We start from the raw sequence: 21,219 nt of genomic DNA, 5'->3' as shown, positions 1-21,219 counted from the left end.
ATATAATGAGGATGAAAGAAACATCTGTAAACACGTAGTATGCTCTTGATACCTACAATAATTGTGAACATGCCTAGCAGATTCCAAACAAATTAAAATTATTGATATTAGCCAGTTGCCAGTATTTAAGACATTGTATAAATATATTTTTAATGTTTTAGGCTCTCTTACACATACGTTAATCTTAAATAAGCAACTATTAACTGCTTTTTAAAATATATAATATATTGCTTTTTTTATAATTTCAAATATAGATAGATAAATATAGATAGATAATATGAAGTACCATATTCAGTTTAATTTGATAAAGCTTGTCTAATTTCCTAATAGTAGCTATGAATAAATCAGTTTGTTTTTATTGAAAAGTTGATTTTGATTAATTATCAGTGCAATTTCCCATAAATAGTGTTTTTGTATAGATCAGGGTTAAGCTACAGGACACACCCAATAACAATTAAAAAAAAGTTGCACAAGACTTGGTTTGTTGGGATTCTGCTGTGTGAGGTTGTTCAGTTCAACCAGTGATGACATTTTTTTATTATTTAATATATTTTTTTAGAATTAAATTACTGTGTGTATCCCGTAATACCATGCTATTTACATTAAGGGTACCTAGTAATACCATGCTATTTACAGTAAGTTTATTTATTTACACTGTCCTATTTACATTAGGTGTGAGTTAAAAATGGCAGATGCCATGTATATTAATTTATGCAGGTTTGGCTTCTAAAATCGGACATCCTCTGAGTTCTATACAAACTTTTTTATTTTTTATTTATCTTTACACTTATATAGCGCTTTTCTAGACACCCAAGGACGCTTTACAATCCACACTGCTCAGAACGCTCAATCCACACACACACTGGTGAGAAGCGGCAGCCAAACGCGCACAGCGTACTCTCCACCAGGAACGACCGTCCACCTGGAGGACTGCATCGGGCACTAGGGTTTAACCCAGGATAGACCGCCAATCCATATCTGGGCACACACATACAGACATTCATTCACACACCAGGACAGTTATTAGAGAAGCCAATTCACCTACCCTCCATGTTTTTGGAAAAATGGACTAAGATAGTAAAACAATTGTTCTGTTTATGGATTACTTTAAGATTGCTGTGATATTTAAATTATAGTCAATTATTTATTTGAGTATGTGCATAAACTGAAGGACTGGTGCCCCCTCCAGGGTGTATTCCCGCCTTGCCCAATGATTCCAGGTAGGCTCTGGACCCACCATGACCTGGAACTGCATAAGCGGTTACAGAAATTGACTGAATGAATGAATGTGCATAAACTGTTCTGGCTGATATGTGGCACAAAATTATGACTGAAATTTGGAGAACAATATAAACTTCAGCCACTCCATTCAAATATGTGGACCTTTTGGAAGCCTGGAATGTTCCATTTGCTTCTTTACAACCAAAAAGTGCACACTATTTAATTATTGTTCTCAATACAGAAAAAATATACATTCTGCACCAGCAATGAGCCCAGATGAGGCTTCAGACATCAGACAGGTTCAACTGGTAAAAATCTGTGCAACAATCCCAGTTATTCTTTAAGCAAAGGAAATATTTTCCACACAGATACCCAAAAAAGAGTTTTCTGACAACAGCTCAAGCCTTTAGCATATAAAACTCAAATGAAAAGAACAATTGAATTTGTTTTGCGTGCAGAAGGAAGAGAGTCAGGAGAGAGGAAAGGATGAGGAAGAAACATCCAGGTGTATTAGAGGAAGAGTTGTAGATCTGTTATCCACTCTGAGATTGGAAAAGGTGATTGGTCAGTTCTTCTTCCTCGCTTACTGCCACTAGCTCTCGACTCTGAATCTGCTCTGAAATGGTCCTCAACTCTGAGAAATCAGCTGTAGACAGCAAATAAAACACAGGAAAAAAGGAGAAGAAATACAGACCAGCAGAAGGATCAAGTTGTAAAAAAAGAAAGCTCAGCTGAAGGTAAAGGAAAGAAATACACATAAGCATAGAGGCACAAAGTTAGGGTTGCTTTGGGTCCTACACTCTTAAAAATTAAGGTGCTACAAAGGGTTATTTTAGTGATACAATAGAAGAACTACTTTGGGTTCCATATGAACTGTATTTGTTTAAGCAATGTGTGATTGTGAAGAACATTTTAAATGTTTAAAAATCCATCACTTGACCCTCTTAGCACTTGATTATGTCTTCATGCATACTGACCCTGCGACCAACTAACCTTAAAAGCTGATAGAATATGTGTCAGTGTGACAACTCCTCTACATAATCTACAGCTAGGGTCTTCTCCTACCCACTGTCCAAGGTTTTGCGGTTTTAGATGGACGCCATAAGCAAAAACGTAATAAGATTTGCCTTCATGGCCCACAACACTTGCCAAGTGATCTTCCAATTCTCTAAATTCTCCTAACAAAGCCACTGGCCTTGTTGCACACTGGGGGAGCTGAGTACCATCATTCAACTTTCCCTGCCTATGATCCAATTAGAGGCTCTAATTACTACCTGCATTGCCATTGTAAACGCTAATGGTGAATAGCCATTATACCTATTTCTAATTGCTGCCATGAGGTAACAAATTCCCCTGTATTAACCCACTGGAATTGGCAATATTGCAAATAAGAACAGCCTTAGATAAGGAAGTTATTGAGGATCTATGAGGCCTGGGTCTTCTCCGCCGGACTACTACATCAGGAGGCGCCAGAAGTGGTGTGAGCGGAGATAGAAGCGAGCTAAACGCAGAGGTATCCGTGCTAGGCTAGTCTCTAGCCCGCATAGACCCGCAATACCATCCCTCATACTTGCCAATGTGCGCTCACTGGACAATAAGAATGATCCCTTAGAGCTCATGAGATATATGCTATGTGAAGGAAAATAATTACTTTTACTGCAAAAATACAGTGTATATATCTTGTCTAGACCTAATGTCAACATTTTAGTGTTTTTCTTTACTTTCTATGAGAAACTCATCTCCTGTCCCTCACCAAGTGGCCATTTACCCCTCACCAAACATTAAAAAAACAGTGGTGTGTTTTATTCTGATGTATTGAGTTTATTTCTGATGTTTACACTTGTTTCTCACCGAGTACAGTGTTCCTTTAAATGACTGACGTGTTAAAAGGCAATAGCTGCACTCTGATTGGCTGTAGAGCAAGGCAACCTCCCCCACACCCCTGCTGCATTTAAATGTCCTCAGTGGGGGAAATGTAACTAGTAAAAGACAACTGAGCTTTGAAACATGTTTATTGACTTGATAGTGACTGTCTGTGAGGAGTGTGGAGATCTGGCAACCCGTTTGGCTGTTTCTGTACCCGTTTAGAAGCTGTTTTGATCGCTCGGGTTTTCCTGTTTACTCGTTTCCATTGTTATTTCTATATTTATATCTGTTTTTATAACCTACTAACCATCCATAGATCTATCTTTTAGATTGTCTCCGCAGGAATATTCATTACAGAGGCACTAAAACTGCCACCGGACCCTGGAGTAACGTTCTTGGTGTAAGTTACTAAAATTCACTAAAAGCGGTAAGTACCTGCAATTCCATGGCTACTACTGGCTGTTTTGCCTGCTCAGAGTGTGGCATGTTTAGTTTAACGCCCTTTTCCACCTCTAGCGATAAAGATAGTGGTTCTGTTTGTACTAAGTGTCAGCTAGTTAGCTCTCTGGTGGATAAAGTTGAGGGATAAACAGCGAGATTCAGTGTTAGCAACTCCGGGTGCCTTAGGGAGAGTTAGCACCCCCACGACTCCGGCGTTAGAGCCCTCACAGCGGGGTGAATGGGTGACGTCTTGGCGTCATAGCTGGAAAGCTAAGGCTGATGCTAACACTGAGGCCAAAGCTAGCCCACCGGGACACCACACTCCTCCGATTCGCGTGTCAAACAGGTTTGCCCCGCTCAGCGAAGCACCCGCTGAGGAGCCTGTTAAGAGTGCTCTGGTTATAGGAGACTCTATTGTTCGGCACGTGAAATTAGCTACTCCTTTAGGGGCGCCGGCAGTAACAGTTAGCTGTTTATCGGGAGCCAGAGCGCCGGATATTAGTGGCAACCTTAGACTGTTAGCTAATAGGAGATATTCGAGGGTAGTCATTCATGTAGGGGCCAATGATATTCATCTGCGGCAGTCTGAGGTAACTAAGGGTAATATTACAGAGGTGATTAAACTGGCCCAGACGATGTCCGATGCCGTAATCTGCTCTGGCCCCATACCAATGCGGCGTGGCGACGAAGCTTACAGCAGACTTTGGGCGTTAAACTGCTGGATGTCCAAGTGGTGTTCCGAAAATCAAGTGGGCTTTATAGACAATTGGTTACGTTTTGAGGGCAAGCCTGGTCTTATAGGTAGGGATGGTATCCACCCCACGCGGGAGGGTGCTGCCTTACTTTCTTGCAGTATAGCACATAGTCTTTTAGTTAGTCAGCAGAGTAGTGTAGATAGCTGCTGACAATCCAGAGCCGGGACCAGGCCGCAGACAGACAGGCTAAACCGACCGTCTGCGAACTGTCTTGAGAAGTCACCCAGGTTCAACTGTATTGAGACTGTGTCTTTCCCCCGAACTAAATGTAAAAGTAGAAAAACAAAATCAGCCTGTTTCAGCAACCTAATCAATATTAAATCACACATAATCACACATACATTAAAATACACAACACCTAGCAGCAACACCTCAGAACTAAAATTTGGGTTACTCAACATAAGATCACTAAACTCAAAAGCACTCATCGTAAATGATATTATAAGTGATCATAAATTCAATGTTTTCTGTCTCACGGAAACGTGGGTTAAACCAAATGAATATTTAGCACTAAATGAAGCCACTCCCCTAGGCTATAATTATGCACATAGCCCAAGAATATCAGGCAAAGGAGGTGGAGTATGTGTAATTTACCAAAATACCCTAGAAATTAGTTTTAAACAATGTGACACCTTCTCTTCTTTTGAGGTTCTCTCCACTATTATTACAAATCCGGTCACAAAAAAGGACGCATTTTTATTATGCAACATTTACAGACCACCAGGGCCTTACTTAGAATTTCTGAAAGAATTCAGCGATTTTGCTACAAACCTAGCGGTGTGCAATCATAAAGTTATAATTGTAGGAGATTTCAATATCCATTTTGAGAAGGAAAGTGACCCACTAAAAAAGGCATTTACCTCAATCTTAGACTCTATTGGTATTACTCAAAATGTAACAGGGCCTACACACTACTGCAGCCACACTTTAGACTTAGTTCTGACACTAGGTCTTAACATTGACATAATTAATATCTTACCGGAATCCTCAGCAATCTCCGATCATTACTTAATTTCATATGAGCTACGTTTTATCCATAATATATGTAAGGACCCTCGCTATTCTACAAGGCGTATAATAAAACCATCTACCGCCCTATAATTTATAGAAAACCTACCAGAACTATCGACCCCAGTTCCAACTCCATCAGACCCAATGGACCTAGATGTACTAACTGATTACCTAGAACATACCTGTCGATCTACTTTAGAAAAGGTAGCACCACTTAAACATAAATGTATAAGACAGAAAAAGCTCGCACCATGGTATAACGATAAGACCCGTACTTTAAAACAAACATTACGAAAACTAGAGCGGAAATGGCGATCAACCAAGCTTGAAGTGTTCCATTCTGCCTGGAAGGACAGCTTTACAGAGTATAGAAATGCCCTCACTAAAGCTCGCTCAGCATATCTGGCCTCGCTGATCTCCCATAATAAAAATAATCCGAGAGCACTGTTTAGTGTGTTTTCTAGAATTACAAAAAATCAAGCAGGTTCTGAACAACTAATTCCAGCAACTCTCACCAGTAAAGATTTTATGGACTTTTTTAATAATAAAATTGAGAATATTAGACAACAAACTCTAGCCACAGGATCAAATCCATCCTGGCTGCCACCTGATGTGAATGAAATAAAACATAATATAACTGTAAAAGAAAGACTTGAAACCTTTTACCCACTCCCACAATTAGAACTAGAGAAGATTATCACCTCCGCAAACTGTACAACTTGCACACTTGATGCAATTCCCACAAAGTTGCTCAAAGAAGTACTACCAGCTATTATTGATCCTCTTTTAACTATAGTAAACTCATCGCTTAGTCTGGGCCACGTACCCAAAGCTTTTAAATTAGCAGTTATTAAACCTATGATCAAGAAACCAAATCTTGATGCTAGTACACTGTCTAATTACAGGCCTATTTCTAATTTGCCATTTCTGTCTAAGATCTTAGAAAAAGCTGTGGCCCAACAACTTAGTTCATATCTACATAAGAATCATATATATGAAAAATTCCAATCTGGATTCAGGCAACATCATAGTACAGAGACAGCTCTAGTCAAGATAACAAATGATCTTCTTCTTGCCTCTGATCAAGGCCACGTATCCCTGTTGGTGCTTCTTGACCTAAGCGCAGCCTTCGATACAATAGACCACAATATTCTCATAGAAAGGTTAGAAAACATGGTTGGAATCACAGGGACAGCCCTATTATGGTTCAAATCTTACTTAACGGAACGTTATCAATTCGTAAAAGTAAACAATCTAAATTCAAATTATTCTAAAGTAAGATTTGGAATTCCACAAGGCTCTATTTTAGGACCATTATTATTTACATTATACATGTTACCGCTAGGCACAGTTATAAGAAACCATGACATTAACTTTCACTGTTACGCAGACGACACACAATTGTATATTTCAGCCAAGCCCGATGACAAACACAGATTAAAGAAAATAGAGGACTGTGTAAAAGACGTGAAAGGCTGGATGTTGCGTAACTTCCTCCTTCTAAACAGCAACAAAACAGAGGTCCTGCTTTTGGGTCCAAAAGTGACAAGAAATAAATTATCAGACTTAATTTTAAATCTAGCTAACTTTCCAGTTAAACCTGGTTCAGCAGCAAAAAATCTTGGTGTCATAATTGACCCGGATTTATCATTTGATCAACACATAGGTAGTATCACTAGGACAGCTTTTTTACATCTTCGCAATATTGCTAAGATTAGAAATGCCTTATCCCTCCAGGACGCAGAAACATTAGTACATGCCTTTATTACTTCAAGGCTTGACTACTGTAACGCACTACTGTCAGGATGCACCAGCAGCAATTTAAGAAAACTTCAACTAGTTCAAAATGCTGCAGCTAGGGTCCTCACTAAAACTAGAAAATTTGAACATATCAGCCCAGTTTTATCATCACTTCATTGGCTGCCTGTTAAATTCCGCATTGACTACAAAATTTTGTTATTAACATATAAAGCTCTACATGGGCTTGCTCCTGAATATCTTCAAGATACAATTTCCTATTATGAGTCTCCACGTTCACTCAGATCACAGAATGCTGGATTTTTAAATGTTCCCAGAATTCAGAAGGCCTCAGCTGGGGGAAGAGCCTTTTCTTATAAAGCCCCCCAACTCTGGAATGATCTTCCAGAAAATGTTCGGGACTCAGACACAGTCGCAATCTTCAAATGTAGGCTAAAAACTCATTTGTTTAGTTTATCATTTGGTAGCTAATGCTCCCCCATATATAAAGGCGGCAGATCCGGGGGGCCCATGGACACAGGGAATTATAGTATACTGAGACGCTGGTGCTGTCGTCCCGCCGCTTCTCGCGATCACTCAGGTTTGTTGACGGTGGAGTGGAGGGATGCCAGTGTTTCAGGATGCTCCCGTGTCTGTGTGTCCTCCTGGTTCTCTCCTTTTAGTTAATGCTGTCATAGTCAGATCTGCCGGAGTCATTAGCCACACTCTGGAAATTTTCATATTTTCTACTTTACAAACACAAAACAGTTCAAAACTAATTCCATCCCTTTACATCTTTCCGAGTAAACGACTGCCCACCTGTCTGTCTGGACACTGATGGATGACTGTCGAGATCCTCCTCCACGCTTCAGACCAGCTGCCCACGCTCCAGCAACCACCAAGTGCCTTGAAGCTGTCCCTACACTGAAGTTCTCATGGACTACTAACTATCATCACCAGTAGATTGACCAGAGGAGGATGGGTCACCCCTTGTGAGCCTTGGTTCCTCCCAAGGTTTCTTCCTCAGCTGGGGGAGTTTTTCCTTGCCACTGTCGCCCCTGGCTTGCTCACTTGAGGGTTTTACATTTGTCTTTACATTTCATGTCAAATCTTGTCTTACTGGAATTCTGTGAAGCTGCTTTGTGACAACATCAGTTGTGAAAAGCGCTATATAAATAAATTTGATTTGATTTGATTTGATTATTGTTTGTGGAGCTTGTGGCTGCCAAACAGAGCCGTTTGAGTCTCTCGTGCGGTGTCTGGGTCTGTAAGGTGCTGAAAACATATGCGCTCTGCTGCATTTTTGTCCCTCTTAAAGCCTAAGCTACACGGCAGTAGGTATGACAGTGGTGGGCCTCATCACTAACAATGATGAAGCCAACTACAGAAATGAAGTGAGCCAACTGGTCCAGTTGAGAAAAGACCATAATATCCTCCTGAATGTTGGGAAGACCAAAAGATTGTGGTCGACTTCAGGAGAGGTCGCTCACAGTATCCCCCCTCATCATCAGTAGTGCTGCAGTGGAGAGGGTGAGCAATAATTATTTTGCTTTTATTCTCTGCCAAATTCCTTTCTCTTTCACCCCTTGTTTCACCCTCTCCTGCTCTCCACCATTCATCTGGTTAACATCAGATTCACCCTCCTTTATACCTGTGCTGGTTTTCTCCTCAGTAGTAACAGAGGTGTTAATATCCTGTGAACTGTGGTGAATAACCTGTCTGCACACACACACACCTGCAACCTCTTTCCTTCTCCTACCACCCCAGTTGCCACAATGTTTACCTCCTTTCTCATAGTCAAACCCGTTCCATTGTCCATAGCCATGACACGTGAGTCACTTTCCACCCCTGCTCTTGCAGACTCAGGGGGTATTAATTTATATGTTTCATAGTAGCCTTTATTGGTCGAATCCACATCATTGCTCACACCATGACTGCTGCTGCTATGGGTTGCTAGCCAATGGGTCTATTCCCCTATGTCAGCTGTCTCTCCAAGCTGCCAGAAGGTCTTTGCCCTGTTGTCAGCTGCTCTGTTCACAGCAGGCACTAGGTAACTTAGATAAGTAATTATATTCATACACAGGATAAGATGTAAAATATACCATGCCAATATACTAGAGCTTGACATAGCTCTAGTGTATTGGCCTCTTCCTACTGGCACCCTTCCTACACCCTCTTCCTACTGGCAGCCAAACAATTTCTACCGTTCCAATCCTACAGCTACAACTTAAGGTTGCTCTGGCTGTTTATGATCCAAACAGCAACCAGCTACCCTTAACATCTGTGGATACTCATTGAGCCCAGCCCATGAGTACCCAAACCACCCACAGCATCTAATAATAATAACTGACTATATTAAATTTACATTTCATATATCTAGAATTAAACTGACTTGTCATAAAGTAAGTTACAGATATTCTGCATTTAGTTCAGTCTCATAACTCCAAATCCTAAATTTGCTTGTTACTTAATATATCTGAAAATATCCTTAAAATCTTTTCAAGATATTCCCAAATTTCAGATATCTTGATAATAATTTACCTAGATGGTTCAGATACATTATATTGCCAAAAGTATCCAGTCACCCATCCAAATAATTAATTCAGGTGCTCCCATCTCTTCCAGGGTGTCAGGCCCTTGTCCCGTCATGTCTGTTTTCCCTGCCATGTGCTCTCTTAGCACATGGCTCTGTTTGTTATTGTCCATGTCTCTGCCCATGTTCCCTTGTGTCACTTCCTCTTTGTCGGTCATTTGTATTGTTGCATTTCATGGTTTCCCGATCTGTCTGTCTTCGAGTCATTTCCCAGGTTATGTTGCTTCCCAGTCTGTCTGTCTGTCTCCGGCATTCACCTTTGTATTGTTTCGTTCCATAGTCTGGTTATCTCTCAAGTCTGTCTGTCCCGTTTACCCTGTTTTGCCCGCCGTGTCCAGTTTAGACTGCTTAGCTCCCTGTGTGTTTTCTTTCTGTTAAAGTCTCTTTGTTTTGTTATATTTTGTAAATAAAATACTGTGTTTTAGCAAGTGCGCCTGCCTTCAAGCCTGACAGAATGACCGAGGGGGCCTCCGTGGACGTCGTCACAGGGCCCCCTGCCTCCGTGGACGTCGCTGCAGGATCCCCTGTCCCCGAGGACGTCATTGCAGGAATGCTTACCGCTGCTGCTTGAGTGTGCATGATGGCGGCGATCCAGGCCGCTCCTGTCCCTATGAAGGCGGCTTCCACAGCCGCTACTGTCCCTGTGTTCATGGCAACCGTCGCTCCTGTCCCTGTGAAGGCGGTGAACCCCGCCGCTCCTGTCCCTGTGAAGGTGGCGAACCCAGCCGCTCTTGTGCTTGTGAAGGCGGCGTACCCAGCCGCTCCTATCCCTGAGAAGGCGGCTTCCACGGCCACTCCTGTCCCTGTGAAGGCGGCATCCGCCGCTCCTGTCTTTGTGAAGGTGGCTAACCCAGCCGTTCCTGTCCATGAGAAGGCGGCTTCCACAGCCGCTTCTGTCCCAGAGAAGGCGGCGCACCCAGCCGCTCCTGTCCCTGAGAAGGCGGCTTCCACAGCCGCTTCTGTCCCAGAGAAGGCGGCGCACCCAGCTGCTCCTGTCCCCGAGAAGGTGGTAACCACTGCTCCAGTTCCTGGGATGGCGGCTTCCCCGGCCGCTTCTGCACCCGTTCTACACCCATTCCCAGTTCTCCATTCCGTCACCTGTCCTGTCTCCTGTCCAGTTCCAGCACCCAGCCTCAGTCCAGTCACCTGTCCTGTCTCAAGTTCAGTCACCTGTCCTGTATCAAGCCTCAGTCCTGTCACCTGTCCTGTCTCAAGCCTCAGTCCTGTCACCTGTCCTGTCTCCATTCCAGTCCCCTGCTTATAATCCTGTCCAGTCTAAGTCCCCATCCAGTATCTGGCCCAATGTCCAGCACCCTGTCCTGTCCCCTGTCCAGTCACATGCCCCTGTCCAGTCTTTCGTCTCAGGTTCTGTCCTGTCCTCAGTCTTGCCTCAGTTCCTGTCCAATGGGACAGTAAGGGTTTCACAACAGGAGAGCTTGGGATTGAGAGCACTGTTTCTTTTACAAAAAGTTTGTAGCTTTAGTCATTCTAGAATAGAATAGAATAGAATAGAATAGAATAGAATAAAACTTTATTGCCCTGCCAAAGCAGAACATTTTTGTTTGGTTTCACCACAGTACAGTTAATCATTGTGGGTTATGAAGCAATCTCAAGAGATTTATTTCATGAGGAAACATGTAAATTAATCCCATTAACCCCAGGTGGGCCCACATCCACATCAATGCCTATTTGCACATAGCATAACACAAACGTTCATGTAATTCGATATTGCAATGTGACATAAAATGTCTACCGTGTTTCAAACTACCTTTTTAAATTTACACATATCAAGCTGTTATATACTCTAAATAATATATTTTTATATTGCTCAAACCCTGCTAATCAACCAATAATTTATTTCTTTTGGCTCTTTTCACTATCTAATACCTGCTTTTGTGTCTATGTTTTGTACATTTGTCTTGAATAGTGCAAATATTCTATGCACTTGTCTTCCTTGTCTTATATGTTATAGTTCATACAAGGGTGCACTCACCAAGACAAATTCTATGTGTTGGATACTTGACAAATTTCCTGAGTATGACTCTGATTTCATTTATTATTAGCATTTTTTGCATTACGGAATCTTTCAAATTAACCCAACAAAATAAATGCTAAAATGCATACCTCAAACACAAATCACACTACATGTAAAAACATCAATATATGTTCTCTTATGAGTGCTGACTGAAGTGTAGGGTGTTTTTTACCTCCTGGTATTTCTGTGAGCTCGTTGAGTGGAGGAACAGTCTCTAGCGTGTTAGCATATGTTTTAGCTGCTTGTCTCTGAGCATGCCTTGCTTCTATTTCCTTCTTTGTTCGAGGAATTCGGCATTTGAAAATACAGCACAGCGTAATGACTGTGAAATAAAGAGAAGCAAACAAATTCGATTTAGAGCAAAGGGCAATTTTAACCAGCTTAAAAAGACCCCCCTCCAAACTTACTATGAACAAACCCTCAGAATGTGTTCATAAACATGCATACATAATTCTCATATGCATTTTAAAGGAGCAAGAATGTAAATGTTGCAGTAAGGTGCAGGGGCCAGTATGCACACTTGGGAGTGTTATTAGGTATGTAAGTATACTGGTGTTAAGATAGGTAGATATTAAGTGTAACTATCACTCATAATTCATTTAGATTATTAAACATACATCATATAATATTTACTATTAATTAGTTCCAATATCCCAGCCCTTAACTGTGGAACACATTGACCTATATTACAAATAAATTAGCCTATATATTTTTTGTAGTTATATTTTTAGTTCATATACATAATTTGTAGTATCTTTAGTTCTTCAAATATACCGTTATGTATTGCCTCTATTGTGGGCTATAATCTTCCGGTAGTAAACAGGTCTCTAAATGATACTTTTTTTCTGGCAAAGTCTTGATTTTATATTTTCATTAGTTCTATCCACACTATCATGAAGAGCAAAGCCAATTGGACCTTGTGTGACTCTGACTCTTGCAGAAGTGAAAGAATTTAATTTATTCAGCATTTCCTGAAAATGTCATCAACAGAACATTGTAGCGAAGTGAGATGAATGTGCTTTAATTTCTCTCATAAGAAATTAGACTTTTTGAGACTTTAATCTTCAGAACTAATTAAGAGAAAAGAGAGGAGCACAGAGGAGATGAACAGAACAGAGAAGAGAGAGTAGAAATGGGATAATAAAAGAACAAGAGAACTGCAGACATTAAGGGAGAGAGAAGGATTAATAGATTCACACCAATCTACTATAAGTAAGTTTAGAGCCATTACCTCAAGGCAATAGAAACTCCAGACGAAGTTTTAATTCTTTAGTTTAATCTAGTGATGCTCAGTGCCACACCCTGAGCATGAAATATACCTCAGACCTCTGAACCCTGAAAGCTGGGCAACATGAGCTCATTCTGTGGTCCAGGACAGACGTGCATGCAAGTGGATCACCCAAGGAATCAGATCCAATGATGGAGAAGGCCACAGGCTCCTGCAGAATGGTCACCCCAATATGGCTGTGTCTCTGACCAAAGCCATAAGAAGATTATGGGCTGATGACTGCTGATGATGCTGCTGCAGTGCAACAAGGCCATGTCTACAAGAAGCCAATGAAAGCCCTGTGCATCTGGGAACTCCAGTGCTCACAATCCCAACCCTTTCAAAGAAAAAGGTCACATGGTTCATTTATGACTCAGAGGTTGGCGTTGATTGTATTTCTGGGATAAACTATAGCTCAGGGACCTGGAGGTTGTGGGTTCAAGTCTCACTCTGGGGTCTGTGAGGAGTTTGGTGTGTTCTCCCCGTGTTCATGTGGGTTTCCTCTGGGTAGGTGTTGGTGGATTGGCAACTCAAAAGGGTTCCTTAGGTCTGAGTGTGTGAGTCTGTGTGTGTGTTACAAATAATTGTAAATTTTAAATGTTAACAACAAGTGCAATGGCAATAAAATATATATTAAATGCAGTTATTGCATGTTTCAGCCATTCAGATCTTAGACATGTCATAGGAACATCACAGCAGTCAATCTGATTGGAACGGGGACATGAATGAGAGGCGCGCATACACACAACTAGATTGATATGCATCATTTCAAGATGCCTCTTCATTTTAAAGGTGCCCCCCCACACACACACTAATAATAACCACTAATCTGCCGATAAACCATCTTATAAATGAATGACTGCAAAATCCTTAAATTACAAGTGATGTGACAAATGAATGAACAACCACAAACACACACAGGCAAACTAACACAGGCACAAGCCTAATAGCCTAAAAAGCAGAGAACACCTCGACAGCAATCAGGGATGTGTGACAAGGGCATAATGAAATCAACACCAGGGCCTGATGAAAGAAAGAACTGGGGAAAAACAGGAAAGCACTAGGCATACAATGATGTCAAAACATGATGACCGAAAAGGTGTTCTTTCATAACAACTTTAAAATAAGAGGTGTCACTTTATATGCCCTTCTTTATGCCTAGAGCTTTCTTAAGGCACTTAATTATTCTTTAAATTTTCATATGGAATTAGCTAAATTACAAATAACAAAAATACTCTCTTTTTATGTTCTCTTTTTATTTCAAGTAAAATTTTGATATATAACAAAGCTATTGAAAAAGAAAATGTGAATATTAAAATAAAGTGCTTAATGACTTGTCTTGTAATTGTTGCTGAATTTACTGCTTTTCAACAGTAGCATCACCGTATCGCTCGTTGCATGTCCCGCATGGTGATGTCTATTTCAGTCTATTGACTGAAAGTGGGGACTACATCCATATTGTTATATACCTGTCCATCCTTTTTGACTACAACCAGTCATGTACTACATTTATGTTGTCAGTCATTATTTATTAAAAAAAAAATACATTTATTCAAAAAATTGACATCTGGGCTTGGCTGTCATTTTCCAAGAAAAGGAGAAGTCAGTAGTCTTTGTGAACAGTGGCCTACAATCTTTACATGGATTTGGCAAACCCTGTATTACTAGCTTAAACAGTGCTATACTATTTAAAATATTTCATTAATTATGATGAGATTTCAAGTAAATGCAGCTCATAGGTCTATGGTGGCTGAAAAACAATCTTATTACATTACCATAATTGTCATGTTTTGTGTTCTGTTTGGTTTTGTCAACGTTCTTATGTTTAAAGCCTAAGGCCATGTGACTGAGCTCACAGGTGTTTGCTGGTTTCTGTAGATTTAAAGACATGTGTCTTTGTCTCATGCCTGGTCAGGCATTTGTCTTTTAGATCTCTTTGAACAATCATGTCTGTTGAAGCTCTTGTTTTGTAGTGTTTTCCTTTTTGTTCAATTTATTGAGTAATAAATCTCCATGTTTGCATTTGCCTCTTACTTCGACAGTGTTACAACATTTAACTTAGATCCAGTCAAAATGTAAGTACTTATGTTAAAACTCCTTTGTTACCAATGTTCTGTTTATATCAATGTTTAATATACAGACTGCTTATTTGGGACTCCTAAATTTGTACACTCTAAGAATAATCTTTAATGTTATTGTTAATCATATATGAAAATATGTAATGTTATATTTATGTATAAATATTATTTTTAATCAAAATGTTTTAAAATGTTTATACCCTCTCTATTTTAAAGTTTCCCTTGCTTGACAAGCTTTTTTCCCTCAGCCTCTTCCTGCACTTCAGAGGATTTACATCGCTTTGGAAAATGGGTGGGTTTTTGACAGTTTAGGGGTGGAATCAGGGCCATTTCTCTCAGTGAATTCTATTGGCTGATTTTTCCTGGTTCTGGACCCTGGACATTTGAGTTTTGTTTTGACATGGGGAAATTGAAAATTACAAAACTACTCAATGCCTAAACTTATTCTCAGGGTATGGTTTCAAGGCCATCCCGCAGCTTCTCAAATATGAGACAATTCCATATTTTACAGGATGGTTGGCAACTCCGCTAGCATCAAAATGCACAGATTTGATTAACTGGGTATTGCCACATGTGATATGTACAACCAATGTGATTGTTCGGTGAGCTTCCAGGACTACAAAACCTGCATTAGTTTTTGGAGTATGCACATTTTTAAGTTAATTCCATTTTTAAAGCATTGTCTTTGGACAAAGAGGTACTGCATATAAACCTCAGCTCAATGCCCTAGATGTTGTTGGAGCAAGTGTACATATTTTGTCTGGGGCATTGAACTGTCACTCTAAATGTGGATGCACTCATTAAACAAAGCAAACTTTTGTGTTAAAAGAATTTTCAGTTACAGAGAATTATATTCCCTGTTTGAGAAATGGGCAGGTTGTGTACAATGGGGAGCTGTGGCAAAGTCATTTTTAAAACTTCCATCACCATACATATTCATACATTTATTTTTTTTTTAATGAATGATAGGCATAGGGATGCTCTTATGTCATTTTTAGTAGTTTCTTGGGTATATAAAATAGCAGTAATAATTTTAAAGGTACTTATTAACCCATTTTTCCACAATATAACATAGATTTCTGTACTCTGTGTATGTGACATATTGGGGTCAACATACTCCAAAGATCAAATTACATAACACCATTTTTACCCTGTCTAAACAGTCATGGTCAGAATGAATGCTTTTAGCACCTGTTCCTTTAAATGCAAGCCACAACTCTCATCAACACAAACACATGACAGTAAGAAAGCATTGAGCAGAATCTATGGATTTTAGCCACATAGTTCAATTAATTCTTCTTTTCTGTTGTCCTTTTGATCATATTTAATCAGGCCACTTACCTTTTCCCATGTTTACTGACTTAGCAAGCCTATGAAAATTGACTGGGTTTTCCTGTTTCACACTCTCTGTATTGGTAGGCACTCCTGATCCCAAATTGATTGTGCAAAATGTATGTTTGGTGTAATATATATCTTTAGTTTTGACAAATTATGTCATATAGTGTTATATACAAATTGATTATATCCTGAGGCCAATGTCAAAACTAAAGATAAATATTACACCCAACACACATTTTGTATTTGGGAAAAGCAGATTAGCAAGTAAAATTTTTAGTTATTTGCCAAAATGAAATTGTACTTAATGTACTTAAAATACTTACTAATTGCTAGGATGAACATAGAGAAGATTCCAACGACTTGCCATAGGCGGAGGCCCCAGAACACCACAGTCTCTGAAGTGATGGGGTCTGGCTTTGGTGGGGGGTCAGTAGGCAGGAGCTGTAGTGGGAAACATCAAAGAAATATACCAAGTTCTACCCATATTATTGCAATGTTCCTGCAGTTATATTACCAAGCACTTGAGTTCAGAACATAAGGTGAACTTGGGGGGGAATTCTAAAGCTTTGGGATTTTTACGAAAAGGCTCATTGTGTTATAATTACGGTAGATAAAAACAGGCAGCAACAGTGTGATTTAAGTAGGCATGGTGGTTCACAATATGAAGTAAATGCATAAGAGGCATTTATAGCTTTAGGCTGCCTGCTTTACTGACAGTATAGGAGCACAATTACAGAACAATTACTGTAATTTGGTTTAATTAGGTATGCTTTTGGATGTTAACATTCGGTTTGCTGTACCAAAATGAAAGGGACTACCAAGACAGCATTTTCCATGATATGTGGGGTGTGTAAGGTAATATTACTGCAGAGTGGTAAAAAAAAGTCATTTGAAAGTGTAGCATACCTTTGAGGAAATGCAAATTTCTTTACCACTCCTAAAGGTCCGAGTATATTCAAATAAGATCTAGAGCATTCTAAGAGACTATAAACTGAGTGAAAGTATCATTGTATTGGTGACATGCATATATGTGAAGGTACCATTGATGTGAAGTGTATATGTACCCCTGTCAGTTTCAATGTATGAAAATGCATGTTTCTAAACCACTCAAAAAAGGTCCTGGTAATTGCAAACATGTTCTAGAGCATTCTAATCAATTATAAAGTGAAAAATGCTTTTGCAGTAGTTCTCTATTCAGTTATTACGTAAATTAGACTATAAGTCAAAATATCTTCTGGCTTAATTCTATAAAAACATGGTATTCCATTTTCTTTCCACAACATTTATTGAAAATTATATATATTAGTGCTGTCTAACTATTTAAAAATGTAAGAAATCACACAACTTCCTAAAATTATTCATATTATCCCGTCTTAAGACTGTAGCTATTTAATCATGGATATTTAAATGTAAAATAAACAATGTTAATTTAACACAATGAAACTGTATTCATAAGTATTGTCAATTTTAAAATATAACCACAACAATAAAGTTACAATGCTATAGTACCTACTCTTCACTCAAACACACAACTCAAAAATAACTTTGATATTAATTTTTTTTTTTTATTGTTTCTTTCAGGATGTTTAGTCCTCATTCAAACATTAAAAAGATACAGAAGTGTGGATCCCTGACCCATTTATCCATATCACATTTTTTAACAGAGCTCTATGGAGAGAGATTAGTCTCAAAATACTCAAAATATAAATGCATAAATGATTAAACACAAATAACAGATGTTTCACTATTCACAAATAAATTTATCCAGTGCAACATAGTGGGAGCTTGTTCACCTGACGGCCATATTTGTGGATTTACAGATGCATGTGTGTGGATTGAGAGAAGTATAAAAGGATGCCTGCTGCTCTGTGTGTGTGTGTGTGTGTGTGTGTTTATGTATGATCAATTTCTTTAGCTGTGCTCAAGTTGCGTCAGTCTCAACCACAGACGCTCTGCCCAGATAGAGAGTGCACTACCCTGGCCGTACAGTCAGGATTTTGACAGTTGCATTCTGATTGGCTGTGTGTACATCTGCGTATATGCACTTCTGTGTATCGTTTTGTACTAGCTTTTACTGGTCCTTTTTTCATGAATAATAAAAACTGCCTTCTTCTACACGTCAGGCCAAAATAGCAGACTTATCATTGGCCCTTTTGCATGTCAGTTGAAAGGCACAAAATTTGCTGTGTTCATCGCAAGAGCCAGAATTAAACAGATAAAGTCAGGAAAGAGTAATGGGTAATCCACTCTTTACAGCAGGCTCAGGTGGTAGCAAGATGAGATTTGTTTTAAGTTCGAAGTACGCTGCACAAACTGAAACTGAGTCGACTCTAAGAGTTTTGATTTTATTTATTTATTTTATTATTTTGACTATACACTTTTAAATTTTATTTTGCCCACTCTCATCAGAACAACACTGGACAGCAAGATGGATTTAGAACCATACTCCAATACTACATATTTGGGATAGTTCAAAGGATTATCTGCCTGCAGACTGGAGTCCTGCAGGAAGACTTGCAGGAAGATTTTTTAGATAAAACTAGTGAATCAACTCCATTTTAGACAGAGTCACACTGAAGAAAAGGCAAACACAGTTTCTTCCATATAAACCAGCAACATAGTAGCAGATACATCTGTGTCTTTTGGGTTTTTCTCCATTTTTCTATTGCAGGATTAGAGATGGAAAACCAGTTAACGAAAGGTACACAAACACAGAATATACCCTATATTATAATATATATATATATATATATATATATATATATATATATATATATATTTTTTTTTTTTTATTGACCATAGTATTCTACTAGTCAAAAAGGATAGGGACCATAATGATTGTTACCCATACAAAAGCCAGGATTGTTAATTGTACTGAATTTTTAGTGCCAGAGAAATGTCTAACTTGCACAGTAAAGACATGTTCCTGTTATTATCTGAGACAAAATTCCCAAGCCTCTGTCTGCACATTGTGAATTTTTGTTAAAAGAATGCAGGTGATAGAATGAACTGTATGTAAGTATGCAGTATGAATGGAGGACCAAAAAATTGTTGAGCAGCTCAACTTTCATAATAAACAAGAAAAACATTCTACTTTCCACATAAATCATGCTCAAGTTTCCAAAGAATTACTACATTTTGGTAAAAGGAATGGTGATTTATCCGAAGGATAGACATGCCCTTTTTGGAAAATGTTTAAAGCATTCAATTTGATATAAGCATTTATATATAAAATAAGTACAATTTTAAAATAAGACTACACTTATAAAGGCTTATAAATCATTTAAATGCCTGTTTATTATATAATTCTTAATTAAATTATAAAGTTAAAAGTCATTAATAATCATTTGTAAACCAGAGACAGGGAGTACAACAGTGACCTCTTTTTTTTTCTTCTAATTTTTAGTGTCAAATATCTGAAGATATCAAGGGAATGAATAAGCTAAGAAAAGATTAATATGAATTTAGTCATTTCATATGTTAAGGTATACTACCTTTCATTAATGTATAATAAGATACCTTGTTTTTAGCATGGTTAATTAAATGGTTAAACCTATTAACACATGTGTGATGAAGCTGGCAGGGTTAATGTTGACTGATGGAGAAGACAAATAAGGGTTGTATTTGGCAAGATCTGAGGTGTAGATAGATGTGGCTTCACTATTTGGCAAACAACAGGTCACTGTTGACCTTTGTATTAATTTGTTATAGCTGATTATTAATGACTGTCTATGTATCAGCAATGTAATTAATAACTGTTAATAAACAGACCTTAAACATTTCTAAACATTTCAGGTGAATACATATTTTAAAAAAAAATCAAATCACTGCTCTTTTTTTTAATTAAAATGTTTCATATATTATTTCTGAAATTTTGGTTTGCAGAACATATTAAACTATTCTAGAACACAATATACATTCTAAAATGCACCAAGTCACACATTCTAAAAATGTCTATAACTCACAAATATTACTAAAATGCTTAAAAATAATTTAAAAAGATTCTTGATGCTTGTATGTACGGTATTTCTAACCATACATGCATTGAGGTGAGATATAAAACTGTGATTCAATCTGAGTGTTGCAAATCCTCTGTAGTAAAATTTGAATAATAACGATTGGTTTAATTTATATTATTTATATAATTCATATACAAATGATGTGTAATGTGTCATTTTTCATTAATTAACATGTTCTGCTACTGTTTTAGTAAAGCACAGTGGAATTAATATTGTGACTGCAGCATTAGCTTGTTTTCTTTGCACTGTGAGGTGTGCAGGCAGAGAAATTTGAGGTTTATCTTACCGCTGGATCAGGAACCTGGGCTGATGCCTTGAAGAAATATTGAGACACGAACACTGCCCCAATGCTCATCAACAGAGGTACAAATGCTGAGCGTGTGTGAGCAGCCAGTTTATGCGCCATCATTATCTCTCTGTCCTTTTCTACCTCTTCCTGTGTATTTCTGTGTGCTCTTGCCCCTCCCAGGGCAGTGATCGACTAACTGATGATCAGATGGGCTGAAGCTTCCAAAACCCCTCCTCTGTTTCCTTCACTTCTTTTTTCTTCTTTTATTCTCTTTTTTTTTTTTCATTTTAATCTGATCTTTTTCTCATTTTCCCTTTTTATGCTTCTTCTTTTTTCATTCTTCTACCCAAAACGATTTGTTCTTTATTTTTTACTTATTTTCCCTTTGTTCTGTTTTCTTCACCCCCACATTCCTCCAAACATTAATTTCTTATCTATTCTCCAATTCCTTTTTCTTCTCTTATTCTCATTTCCTCTCGTCTGTTTTTTCCTCCACTCATATATTCTGCATTTCCTTCTCTTGTTCCTTTGTTTTCAGTCCTCTTCTTTTTCTCTTCTCTTTTCGTTTT

The 21,219-nt window shown here is 38.6% G+C and overlaps 1 protein-coding gene across 1 annotated transcript in view; it reads right to left on the bottom strand.

Moving 5' to 3' along the window:
* The window catches only part of tmie (transmembrane inner ear), a 28,183-nt gene extending 7,379 nt beyond the window's left edge, over positions 1-20,804 (bottom strand). The window contains exons 1-3 of the mRNA XM_066680231.1: positions 20,648-20,804; positions 16,666-16,783; positions 11,832-11,981 (exon numbers count right to left, since the gene is read on the bottom strand). Of these exons, the coding sequence (XP_066536328.1) occupies positions 11,832-11,981; positions 16,666-16,783; positions 20,648-20,770 (391 nt within the window). The 5' untranslated portion in view covers positions 20,771-20,804. The remainder of the gene's footprint in view (positions 1-11,831; positions 11,982-16,665; positions 16,784-20,647) is intronic.
* Between the last annotated feature and the right edge of the window lie 415 nt (positions 20,805-21,219).

This window comes from Hoplias malabaricus, chromosome 9 (assembly GCF_029633855.1).
Source record: "Hoplias malabaricus isolate fHopMal1 chromosome 9, fHopMal1.hap1, whole genome shotgun sequence".
NCBI lineage: Eukaryota > Metazoa > Chordata > Actinopteri > Characiformes > Erythrinidae > Hoplias > Hoplias malabaricus.
The sequence above is the reverse complement of the archived record's forward strand: the minus strand, read 5'-3'. Positions and strand labels throughout refer to the sequence as shown.